This window comes from Egretta garzetta, unplaced genomic scaffold (genome assembly GCF_000687185.1).
Source record: "Egretta garzetta isolate BGI_Z169 unplaced genomic scaffold, ASM68718v1 scaffold68, whole genome shotgun sequence".
Lineage (NCBI taxonomy): Eukaryota > Metazoa > Chordata > Aves > Pelecaniformes > Ardeidae > Egretta > Egretta garzetta.
In genome coordinates, this window is record NW_009260774.1 from 4233959 (window position 1) to 4247002 (window position 13044).

At 37.2% G+C, this 13044-nt stretch overlaps 1 protein-coding gene across 2 annotated transcripts in view; it reads left to right on the plus strand.

Annotated features, from left to right (window-relative positions):
- NAV3 (neuron navigator 3) overlaps window positions 1-13044 on the plus strand; it is a 273197-nt gene that overhangs the window by 236274 nt on the left and 23879 nt on the right. For both annotated transcript variants that reach the window (XM_009646282.2, XM_009646283.2), the window contains exons 22-25: window positions 779-856; window positions 9304-9387; window positions 11008-11119; window positions 12377-12513. In XM_009646282.2, coding sequence (XP_009644577.1) covers window positions 779-856; window positions 9304-9387; window positions 11008-11119; window positions 12377-12513 — 411 coding nt within the window. The remainder of the gene's footprint in view (window positions 1-778; window positions 857-9303; window positions 9388-11007; window positions 11120-12376; window positions 12514-13044) is intronic.

Below are 13044 nucleotides of genomic sequence, written 5' to 3' on the forward strand. Positions count from 1 at the left end.
AATGTAAACATTTTTCTTAAGGATTCTGTTTTTCATTAAAGGATACAGGAGCTTTGAATTAAGTATATTTTCATGTCAACAGGCACATTTAAAGCTACATTTTTTTAATCTGGCCAGCAAGTTTTTGCAGGATATGTAAGTTCTAAAGAGGCTGCGTGCGTGAATTGCCAAGACTGTAGGAAGTATTGTGTTAGAGGGAAAAAAAAAATTGTACCTCGTCTAACTTTAGACATCCATGAAGCAAAAATCTGTGTCTGAGGAAGTCATTGAAGCCTTCTTCATGCCAGGCAGCAGGGGAGTACTTTTTGGCACTTCATCTGAGTCTCATGTAGACATTTCACATATGTCGGCTGCATCATGTCTACAGTCAGGCAAAGTCAATCTCACTCAAATTCTTTCATGTTGCGTAATCTCAGATCTCATCCAGGGCTGCTATCCTTGATTGCACTAAGGATATGTTCGGAACTTATGGAATTTGATAAAAAACCCATGACATCTACATGTGTAACAGGGGATTGTACATACATAATTAAGCATTTGCCTGTATGTGCTCCCTTAACTAGGATCCTAGCTCGTACACTGGTTAAATGTAAGAAAACAGTTGGAGCAGCACTAAGTGCCAACTTCTAATAATTTGTATTTCTGAATAGTTCTGAGATTAAAATATGAGCCTAGGATAATGTAAATCTATTAATGATCCCTTACGAAAAAAAAAACCAAACACACAACAGAAGGAAATTGCTGAAATGTTGATAGCTGAATTTTTTTTTTAATCTAGCAAATTCAGAAACTACGGAGAGAACTGGTTGCATCACAAGAGAAAGTTGCTACCCTTACGTCTCAGCTTTCAGCAAATGTAAGTATTTTTCTGCTTGTGCAGAATAAACAGTATCAGAGAATACATTATCAGATTGGCTACTGGCTCTTACTTGATTCAAGTACCAACACATGGCGTGGGAGACTTTTACTATTACTTATTTATTTTGGTGGTTTTCAAATTAATAATTAAGTGTCTGCATTGCCTCAGCTTCATGCAGAATAAGTAATGAGAGTTTCCACACTTTGGATGTGACAACAGTCCTATCCAGTTCAGTTTCACTCTTCCTTCAGAATCGATTAAAAAAAAAAGCCCAAAAGTAAGGAGACACAACCAAAGAAAGGGCATGAATTGCAGATTCTGATAGAATTCGTTATAGTTTCATTTCGCAAGGATAAGCCCTGCAAAATACAGATAGATGTGGAGGAAAGAGCAATATACAATTGTATATAGAATTCATATGATGCAGTAATTGTGCTGATATATAACTAATGGAAACTGGGCTATTTCACAGAGAGCTCCCTGGTGTTCCTTCCAGTTGTCATACACCGGTAATACGAGTTATTGAATATGTTATCAAAAAATAATGCCAGACAGGGAATGAGCTACAATCCTGTCTGGTTACTATGGTTTCAGATGAAGTTACTGGATAGTTACTGAACAATCTGTTGTATAGTGATTTTTAAATGCAATTCAGGAGATAACTATAGTTACCATTCCCAAGGAAAGCTGAGATGCAGTTGCAAGAAAGTATCATTTTGCATTTCAAGAAAGCAGCTTCCTGATGTCTTGGGCAACCTATAGAGTGCCTTTCTTCGAAGTGCAGATGTACTGAGTATTTAGATGTATAAATACTGCCATAATGTTCAAGAAATTATTTCACTTCATGAAGTAGTACTGTGTTCATGTTGTGGGAAAATAATCTCTAGCTGTGTGAAAGCTACTTGTTCTCTTAGGACTTCCACATGTGAAAATGTGGAAGAGCTAGTCTAAGCACTTTCTGCTCTGTTCAGGTGGCTGCAGAACACCTGTGGGGTGCTTGTACCTCTATAGCAGTATGGATTGCCAGTCTGTCATGAGTTCTGAGAATGAACTAGTGAAGCAAACATTGGAATTTTTGGAAATTCAAAAGTTAGATCCTGGGTTGGCTTATTCATTCAGGAATTTATAGCCAGCATGCCTATCCTCAGTATGGGGTTCCATCTCTCATGTATTTGAGACACTGATCTTCATCTTTTCTGGTTTGGGCAATTCTTCACTACCCATCCTGAGAACAAAAATCTAAAACCAACACCAAGAGGTCAGAAGAGCTAAGCCAGCATGCCTCAGGTAGTCACATTGGCTAAGAAGTCCATTGTTCTCTGCAGGGCACTTTTCTTTCCGCCAAAAGCACAGAGCTGCAGCAGCTCTGCCTGGTGGTGGGGAGCACAGGGAGGTGGGCTGTGGCAGGGCCTGTGACACAGCATAGTCACAGCCATCCCCACATCCATTCTGAGTGCCCTGTTAATGCCCACACAGCAGCAAGAGCAAGGACCTGATCTAGTGAAAGATGTCCCTGCCCACAGCCCAGATTAGATGATCTTTAAAGGTCCCTGCCAACCCAAACCACTCTGTGGTTCTGAGCAGTGCTGTCACATTGGTAAGACTAAATTGTTTGCCTGTGGTGGGCCAACGCTCAGGTGCCTGTACTAGAGCTGGTGTGGGAGCCCCTCTGATGGGGATAACTCAGGCTCTTGGTGCCATGCCTCACTTTATGGGCAGAGAGGCAATTTGCCCTTCTCTCCTTCTGCTAGTTCCAAACAGAAAGCACCAGCATAGCCCTTCTTGCTGGTGTGTTGAAAGATGACTCTCTTTAGTCTCCATCCTTTTCCAGTCACACCAGCAATGCTGTAGCCTGTAATACAGTAACAAGGGCAATAGAGAGGATAGCAGAGCATTCTCCCCTGCCACTAAAGCAATGGGGCCGCTATTCAGTTTGTTTGGGCCAGTTGTGTCCAATTTCTCCCCAGTGTTAGTCAGAAGTCATTGCCTGTATCTCTGGTTGGTTTTCCTTTGTATGGAGTAAACACCATTCCGAATGGTGTGTAATAACATTACCTATTCCAGACAAGTTTTCAAAGTCAGCTCCAAGTTACACTTAGATTTGGTCCCTATTTTAAAGAAACTGAGTCAAGCTAAAAATGGATCGTTACATTTTGGCTTGGCTTTCATTCAAACTAATTCTGCTGCACAGGTGAAAAATAAGTTGGGGTTGATCAGTTGAACTCACATTGCGTTGGTTGGGGACCTAGTCCCTTGTACTGTCTCTGGACTTCTGAATGCCAAGAATACTCAGAGCTTTTCTTCTGATCTAATTGGAGGGGTAACATTTTCAACAGAACAGTTAAAAAATATATACATGTGCATCTGGTTTTGCCTATCCAGAAGTACCACATTTATAAAGCTGTATGTGCCTGTATGTATATATATGTATGTGCATGCACACCGCGTGTTGTATAAAGGTTTTTTTTATCACGTTCTTTTGATTGTGTCACCCACCTTTTAATCCATCTCCATGGAGACAGTCTTTAAACTCTAAACCTATAAGCAACCATAAAGCTGATCCTTTTAGCACATGGGGTTTTTAAATGGTACCAGAGAAATCTTTCCTTTTTCCAAATCCCCAACATGTGGAATTTCCTCAAAATTAAACTTGTCAGGAGCATGAAACTTAGAGGCTTCAAATTCACCAGGCATGCACAAGGGCTTCAGACACCTTCACAACTAAGTCAATCTTAAAAGAAAAGTAGACATTACCAGTTATTATAAGTAAATATAATTTTGGGGACGCTGTAATGAGATATATACTTTACAAAACCAAAAACTGAAAAATGTTTCACAATAAGCCTGGTTCTGAGTTCTTTCTCTGCTATTTCTAGCACAGAATTAAAAAAACCCACTTCCACATAAATCCAGAGGATCAAAAGATGTGTTAGTACTAATTCTGTTTAAGCACTTTATGTAAATAAATTTTACGGAGTATCACTTGAATGTTCATCAGGAATAAAATCCAGCTTGAAAACCTTTTAATTGTGATATGGTCTCTGAAATTTAGTCTAATTACAGAATTGATATTTAATGCCAACAATTATATCATTTTCATAAAAATTATGAGAGTAACTAACAAATACTTTATTTAATTTGACAAACTCATGACAGACCCAGATGGGCTTCTAATTTTCATGAACTTGTACTGTCTTGGCAATGCTTTACTTGCATGTATTCTTTTATCTCCTGATCTAAGAGGCATACTTCACCAACTGGCATTTAAAGGAGAAATAGTCCTAATCACAAAAGCTGGAATTTATCCTCAGAGAAGAAATCAAAAGCCATGTTTTACTATCTAAATGGATAATACTACTGTGACCCTCATTTTGAGTCACATTTGCGCTCCAGTAGGCTAAAACCTAAATGAGTAGTAAGTCTGATGCAGAAAAAAAGTTCTGTCATCCTGCCTATCTTTTGCTGTAATTACGTCCATCTCTGGATGGCAGAGAACTGTATGACCAGAGTAGCTTCTGCAGTGCCTTTGCTGACCAGAAAATTACTCAATAATTTCTGATGTCTTTGCTGTAGATGCAATCATCTTAGCCTTAGTCCTAAACTCCCCCAGATTTCCATACATTCAGCGTCTGAAAATGGGCAGCACTTTTTTCCTCATTGTAGCCTGGAGATGGAAACTATTAATAGCCAGAAATCTTGTTCCCTCACAGTTCATCTCAGGCTTGAATTTGTTGTTACCATCCCCCTTTGTAGAACTAAGCAAAAGTATTTTATGCGAGTGAAACAAAGAGCATCTTATTCATCTCATTTCAACAATATTTGTGTCTGTCTTTGCTTCCCCACAAAAGACTGTTGGTGACAGTAGTACATGTATCATTAAAAGGCTGTCAGGCTGAAATTTGACCTCTTTCATCAAGCCTTTGCTTGATATATTATTTTATATCAAAATCTGTCAATTGGAAGTTACAGCATTTCTCAGGCATTTTGGAAACCTCTGCTAAGTCTTTTCTTATTTGGTTGCATTAATTATTCAGGTTTTGTTGGCTGGACTCAAGTACTATGCTTGATTTCAGCAGTTTATTTCATTTGATTAACCCCAAAGTGTTTTGCCTGCATGCGATTAAATTCAAGCAGGGCCCAGCTGTTGTTTGGATGCTTAATTTACAGGTTTTTTTCTGAGATTCTGGCTTTCCCCCTGGTGCCTGTTTTGATGTTGCTGAAGGACAAATCTCAATACTAATTAAGAAAGGGCCTGTTTTCAGTGCAGAAAGTGTCCAACCGGCAGACTTCCTACGTGACTGACAAGGGCTCAAATTCCAGCAAGCAGCCTGAACCCAGCCTGTTCGGAGCGACTTTGATCAGTGCTTTGTACTGTATAAAGCTGAAGGGTGCACGCTTGCAAACTGTAGTAGACCCAGGATGCCAGTAGAAAGCGGAGGGGGTTCGCTGGCTAATACTCTTGTTTGGCCAGCTCTGAACCACTATCCTACAGCCAAACAACACGATAATAACAGGCGGCGAACAGAAAAGGTCACCAGATGTACAGTTGCTTCGTGCAAGCAGCCCGGTCCCTTCTGGCCTCTCACACCTCCTTTCATTCAGCCGTGTCAGGTGGGAGGAAATTTATTTCTTTACCTTTGTTTTATAAACCTGAGCAGTGCTGGTCAAATCGCAAAGTGTGCCAGCAGATAGTCTTTGGATATGCCAATGTCATATTCAGGATGGGCTGAAAACCTAAGAGTTGAGGGATTTGGGGTTTGGCTGGCTGGGATCATTTACTAAGAAGGAAATATTTAAAATCAAACCTGTCATCTTAGCAGTGAAGTCATTCCCTGAGCATATATGTCTTTGACTATTTCCCATGGGAATTTCACATATTAAGAGAAATCAAGATTAATCTATATGTGATGGATCTACAGATTAGGAGCTGTACAACATCTGTGCATCTAATATATATAGCATGTTAAAGGTGGATATATTTTGCTATAGGCATACTTCCAGTAATGCCCAGTTACTTAACTCTAGTTCCAGTATATCTATTTCCAAGTACAAGTGCTGCATTCATTTGTGAATATAAATTTTTACTTTAGAATAAGTGTTATTTAAAGCACATGCAATATTCAGGCTATTTTGAAGAGTATTCAAATGATGTGTGCCATGAATGAAGCTACTGAACCTAACACAGAGTTTTCTAAGGTATGTGGGATTGGCTGTAGCTTTAAAAAAATTCTATTCCTAAATATTTTTACGAGAATGAAAGAACAGATCCTTTTGGATAAAGTAAATAATCCTCAGAAACTGAGAATTACCAATCCAATAAACAAATTTATAAGTGTAAAAGAAGTTTCAAATTAGAATTTTTAATTTCTAATGAGTGTTTTTAAAGTCACAGTTACTTCTATTTGTTTCAATTATTTTCTTTTCTGAATTATTTTGCATTTAGCTATTTAAATGCAAAGCCTGATCTTAAGTGGGAGTATCTACATACATATGTTTTATGCATACTTCCACACACATGTAAATATACGGATAATCTAGCCTTTTTCAAACTAACTTTTCTTGGTTTGCTACATAATATTTATTTTGGGGCAAATCTGCATAAGATTTCAGCAAGTAGGAGCTCCCTAGACTGCTGAATAAAGAAACATTTACTACCATGGTGAAAGGCAGCACAGTTTATTACTCTGAACGTATTATTAATACTTTGTATTTCATAGAAGAGTATTCTGTTGTAATAAACATTTAAAGTAATGAACAATGCAATTGAAGGTTTTTTTTCTTGAAAAGTTTTCAGCTGATGGGCCTTTCCATTATGTATGTTTATTGTTAACAAATCAAGACCTGATAGTCCTTATCTCAAAAGAGGTAGGAAGGATCCATCATCTTGATCCAATTATATTTATGATGCAAGAATTTTAGCATGCTGCTCCGAGAAGATAATGTACTCTAACACAGGCTGAATTTTAGCAAGAATCCATAGCTGTGTCATGGCTGTTTTTCTCTAAAGACTACCAGAAAATAACTTACTAGTTTCAGTGACTTTTGAAGACATTTTTCATGATGCTTTTTAGTTCTTATTTTTTCCTATGGGTTCCTTATTTTTCTCTGTAAGTTCCTTGTCGTTGATTCATCTACAATATAAGCTGAAGTTGTAGCTATGGAATAGGAAAATACATTGCACAAATATGCATAGTTAGGTACCGAAGAACTGTGGTTATCACAGTCTAATTGTGAGAAAGGGACAAAAGCAATGCATAATTAAGCAAATGATTCCTCTTTTCAAGCCCTCAGTCCCCACTGTTATTCTCCTGTTAAAGCAGAACTGCGGGCCATCAGCCAAGCCATAGATTTTTTTATGAGGCAGGGAACAGAGCGCTCCATTAGTTTCCTGTTAAACACATGTAATGAAGAGACATTTGGCTATAATTCTGTGGCAGTGCATCTACTTTGTCTCTGATTGTGTTCTGGGTCAGCGGTCATCATTTTTGGAATCAAAACACCATAAATTAGTCTGGATGTTTTTAATACGTAGCTAATTATTAACTTGAACAGTAAGTTTAATAACTAGTTTCTTTTATCTTCTCAGAGGAATAGAGTAGTGAAAATAACTGAAGGCTGTTGTTTCCAAACTAGCTAGAATAACTTTATATCAACTGCCAGGTTTCAGAGGTGCATTTGACACCTCTTCCAAGTTCATTTTATTTAAACTTCTAACTTCAAGAATATCGCCTAAGTTATAAATGTTACAATAGGAATATACACAATTACTAATTAATCTGTAAGAAATCGCATATGTATCTAGTTCCATGTTTATGAAAAGTTAGTCCCTGGCGTACGTATCCTTTACCAAAAGAATTATCCCTAAGGCGTCCCTGCAGAATAAAACTTCAAGAATATCGCCTAAGTTATAAATGTAACCAAAAGAATTATCCCTAAGGCGTCCCTGCAGATGCAGAAAGCAGGTGGCTTGACCACTATCCCCATAAGAAACTAAATAAATTATATGTTAGTAATGTCATTTACAAAGACTAAACTTGTAATAAGTTTAATAAGTATCAAATGAGGAGTTTACAAGGTACTGAAATGTTATAGCAATCAGAAATTATTTTCAAAACACAAAAGTCACATATCAGTGTAACAGCCCTAAAGTGGAGACACAGAAGTGGGCCACTATTGTATTTATATGATAATCTTTTTTTTGTTTGAGGAATAATACACAGAGCAAGGTGGCAAGCTCTTTTCCATTTCCTCAAGTGCATAACAGAATCCTTTTTGGACTATGTCTTTTTCTGCTTATACCTCAGATTCAGTACAACCACATACATTTGAACGATTTCAGCTATGCTTGTACAAGCATGAAAATCATCTGTAACTGAAAAAATTGCCAGGCACAATGTGTGCCTGTACTGCTATAATAAAAAATAAATTTTCTTGGTGAGGAAGCTCAGTTAATCCATTTTTGCATATAAATATGTTGTTTGTGAGTTTTATTTCCAAGTGTACTGTAGTGCCTATGTTTGGGAGGGTAAAGGGAAATAAGTTTTTCCTTCTGCTTTTACTACTTGGTGTTGTGAGAGGAATGGATGAGATTTTATGGAATCTCATAAAATTAAATCCTTACTTTCCCTTGGCTGTACAAGCTGGCTTAGCTCGCTGGTTTCTTTATGACCACTTGCCCTTCTTTGCCTACAAAGCTCAATGTCAGTTAGAACCAGTGAAGAGCTGATGTATTGTTTGTATAAATGTTGCTTGCATAGAGTATAGGGCGAATGTTGTTAGAAAATAAAATAAACCGTTACTTTTTAGAAATCTTTTAATGTTTCAACTTTATTGCTTTTCCTATTGAGACGAAAGACTTCCAATTTTCAAGTTAGTCTTTTATATATATATTTTTAAATATTACATTTTATGTAAGTTTTTTATTACTTTTATATGCACAACACACACATATATATAAAATCAATATAAGATGAATAGACTAAGTAATGACCTTTTATAAAACTTAACTGTGATATTTTTTGTTTGATTCTCAAGATTCCTCTGGAGTGTTTTATTTGTGAGGTTAAAATTTACGTTTTAAGATAATGTACTTGAATTCCTGTGTTGAAGTCTTCAGTAACCAAAAATAACTGTTCCTGGACTTCTATACGGGAGCAGACTTCTTTTGGCCAACATATCAGTAAACTCAAAGCAGGGCATTAAATACATAATTCATTTCCAGGCAGAGATACCTGAGCCAATCTCCTTGGGGGCTAAAGAAGCCTGAGGAACACTGGGCTCACTTGGCTGCTTCACCTACCCAAGTTAGCTCAGTCTGAGTTTAAAACTTATAGACAAGAGCTGGAGAAGATGAGCTTGGAGGGATAAATATTTTTAAAAAACAAATAGATCTGGGAAAATTGTCCCATTGTCACAACGAATGTTGTCTTCTGTTTTTTTCACAGGCTCATCTAGTAGCAGCTTTTGAAAAAAGCTTGGGAAATATGACCGGCCGATTGCAAAGTCTAACAATGACAGCTGAACAAAAGGTATGTTTACCAAAGCTTTAATGTGGAAAATAGTCAGCAGATTATATTAGTTTTGTTTAAAAAACACTGAAAGGAAACAGGGGCAGCCGTGACACTAAGACAGACAGATCTTTCTTTAATGGCCGTTGTGATCAACTCTTCATAAAGCTCCAGGAGAATTAAACTGTGCAGCATCAGGTTTACACAGACAATATCATCGAATAGTTTGAAGATAAAATCTTTCATCTCCAGATTTTAATTAAAACATATGCGACTCTAGGTTTAATCCGTACTGAAAGATCCTGTAACAAAGACTGATCATAACCTGCCAGAATGCTTCATTCCAGCCTGCCAGCATTGTCAGAATAATAGAAGTATGGGAAGGGAAGAACTTTAAGTAGAGAAAAATCACTCCATTCAGAGAGTTAATGCAGGTTAGGTATCCTATTCATGAGTAAACAGTTTGGGTTTTCACTGTGCTGTTTTGACTATGAGGGAAAAAAATCTAAACCTGGTAGGTAGTAAATTTAACGTGAGCCTTTGTACCAAGCTCAGGATTAAGAGGCTGCTTAGCACCTTCCAGGATTGAACTTCTGCAACTTTCTGCCATTACTCATTTTGAGCAGTATCCTGTAAACCACCTCGCTGAGCCAAACTGTGAATGAAAAAAAGAATCTGCCTTTCAGTGAGCGGTTAGGCACCACCGGGGTCAGTGTACCTGTCTATAAAAATAACTTTTCACTGTCTGGCTGAGCACCAACAAATGAAATGTGGCGAGACTCATTGTGAACTGGATAGAAAATATTTGTATTGCTTGCTTTTTTTCATCTTAAGCAAAAAAACCAACCACAAAGAGATTTTCTTAAAACCAGATCTTTTGACTATTTTACAAAGTATGATTTCCCTCAGAAGGTTTTCTCTCCAGAAGATGTAAACCAGTGACATTGAAATAGATCATCTCCAAGCTTCTTTCCCAAAAGAACATGTTCTTTTGCTTCTCTTCTTTTCTTTATTGTTGAGCTTAAATTCCTTTAATCCTCATTACATAAATACAGGCTGGAAGGACAGGTTTAATGCAGCAGTAATAAAAGCTATTTTTTAATTAAAATTGGCTGTGCATTCTAATACAGAACTTCCTGCGCTCAACTGGAGTAATTTTACTTCAACTTGCAGGACAGTTGCTATTAAACAGAGGGGGGGTTTAACTGAATTATTGTTTAGCAAGTTAAATCTTTTGAAAAATACAGAAATTAATGTTGAGATTCCTCCATTGAACAGTAGCCTCACATACTAAAGGATGCAATTCAAGTGGTTTTATTGTCTTTTGCAATAAAATTGTTGGGTTCATCTTTATAATGAATATTCAGTTGAGACCCTTTTTAGATTAGTCTTTGTTAGAAATGTTTTTTTCTTCTTAAAAATAGCACAATTGCTTTATATAGAGTAAACGCAAAAGAATACGTTAGCTGATTTTAATATCTTTGGAGAGAAAATATGCATTCTACTTAGTTGTTGCCCTTACGTTCACCCAAACAGTCCCATGAACTTCGGTTTGACCAATCTTATCTCGTCATTTTTTTTAGCTTAGACAAACATTGTTCTTGTGCCATATATTTTGAGCTCTCTTTGCTCTTCCCACAGGAATCTGAGCTTATAGAGCTAAGGGAAACCATTGAAATGCTGAAAGCCCAGAATTCTGCTGCACAAGCTGCTATTCAGGGAGCCTTGAATGGTCCTGATCATACCCACAAAGGTATGTTTTTGTCACTATTAAAATAAATGCAGAGTTTCTCCCCAGAAAAAAAGCTAGGTCATGACTTTTCTGTTGTTTTGGGGACTCTGTTGCAAGGGCAAGCACATTCTGCAGTGCGTGGTAGGCATACTTGTGGTCTTTCCAGAGCTGGAAACCTTACATGAGCTTCCTGTTTGCCAGAGTTCCTGGAGCCTTGTCTTCTCAGTATTGGGTGGCCAGGAATTGATTGCTGAGTGTCAGGAGTTAACCCTGTCGCTGCAGTTGTGTACTGAAGTACACCCACAACACTAGTGAAGTCTTGTGGTGAAATATGGTTATAGATTGGAAATCCAGTGTAAGTTGTAGCTCTGAAAACTTGTGTACTCATTTTTAAGAGCTGGACTGACTCTTAACTCAGCTCAGCCCCTTCACGAGGTGCTAAATCAGTGCCAGAAAGCAGGCATTTTAAATTACAGATTCTGAATTAATTTGTCATTGCAGTTATGCAGATGTCACATGATAAATATATACTTCAAAAGTGCCTGTTGATAAGCAACAGCAAAGGAATTACTTGAAGAAAAAAAAAAAATAGCAACATTCATTTTTGAGAGTCTCATTGATCTTTCTTTAAAGAGGTCATTATTTAGATGTTTGCCTTAAGGTCATTGCATTGCATGAACTGATTATAGCAAAGCAAACTTCTAGGAAGTAAAAAAAAAATCTAAAAAGTAATTTCCTCTGGTATTAGTGGGTATGTTCTGCAAGAATATTTTCCAGCAAGTAAGATATAGTTATCAGAGACTTTTAAGAAATTGAAATTCAAAGGCCTCACCAACCATTTCTAATATTCTCCACTTCTTAGTTATTTTGTTTTGTTCATTTTTAGTGAACTTCTGCCTGCTTATTTCTGTCATGGTAGTGCCTGTACTCCTCAAAAAAAGAACTGTAGTACATGTGATAGTAGTAAGTCAAGTATCCATCTGTAACAGAAACTGCTTAGCTATGAGGTTACACCTGCATAGACTGCTGTGCCAGGTCATTGCCTTCGTGTCAATAAGATTGTAGTTTGGAGGAGCTCCTAAGTGTTAGCCTAATTGTATGTATCCCAGTTGACCCCCACATGTTTTCTCACAGGCTTGCATCCAAGCCACTTATGGCATCAAAGCCATTTATGTTCATTTAGGCTCCCTTTGAGGAGAAAGATGCTACATAAATACAAGAATGATTATTATATTGAAACAGAGACTGATGGATTTCACAGTAATTTCTTTTCTTTAGATTTACGTATAAGGCGGCAACATTCTTCAGAAAGTGTTTCCAGCATCAACAGCGCTACAAGCCATTCAAGCATTGGCAGTGGTAATGACGCTGACTCCAAGAAAAAGAAAAAGAAAAACTGGGTAAGTGCTCAGCAGGTTTAAACCTATTTTTAGCTATTATGTTGTTTCCTAGTGCCTGAGTATCATAATGGTCCATTTCATCTACAACATTCTTGTGGGGCCAAATGGATATGAAGCAATTCACGTGTATCCATACTTGTGACACTATCAGCAAACTAAAAATTGTTGAATATCAGCAGGGAATTATTTGCATAAGTCAGGATAATTTAAAACAAACAAACAAACCCTTAAAATAGCTGTTGTGACAAAAAAACATCTCTTGGCCACATTGAAACCCCGTTTGATTTTTCTTCAGTTGGAGTTTGATTCAAAAGCTTGACTCAAATATGTTACCCAGCTATGAAGGGAATTGAAATCTGTTAAGAATTCTCATGTTAAAAGTAGCATGGTGTTTAAAGAAATTAAGGTGCTTCTCAACTGGAACACGCAAATACCACATAGTGCTAAGGGTTTAATCAAATACTTTCAGTAAATAATCGGAAAATATGTTTTTGTTGATTTAAAAATATTACCTGCATAAACATTTGTTTTAAAATACTGATCAGA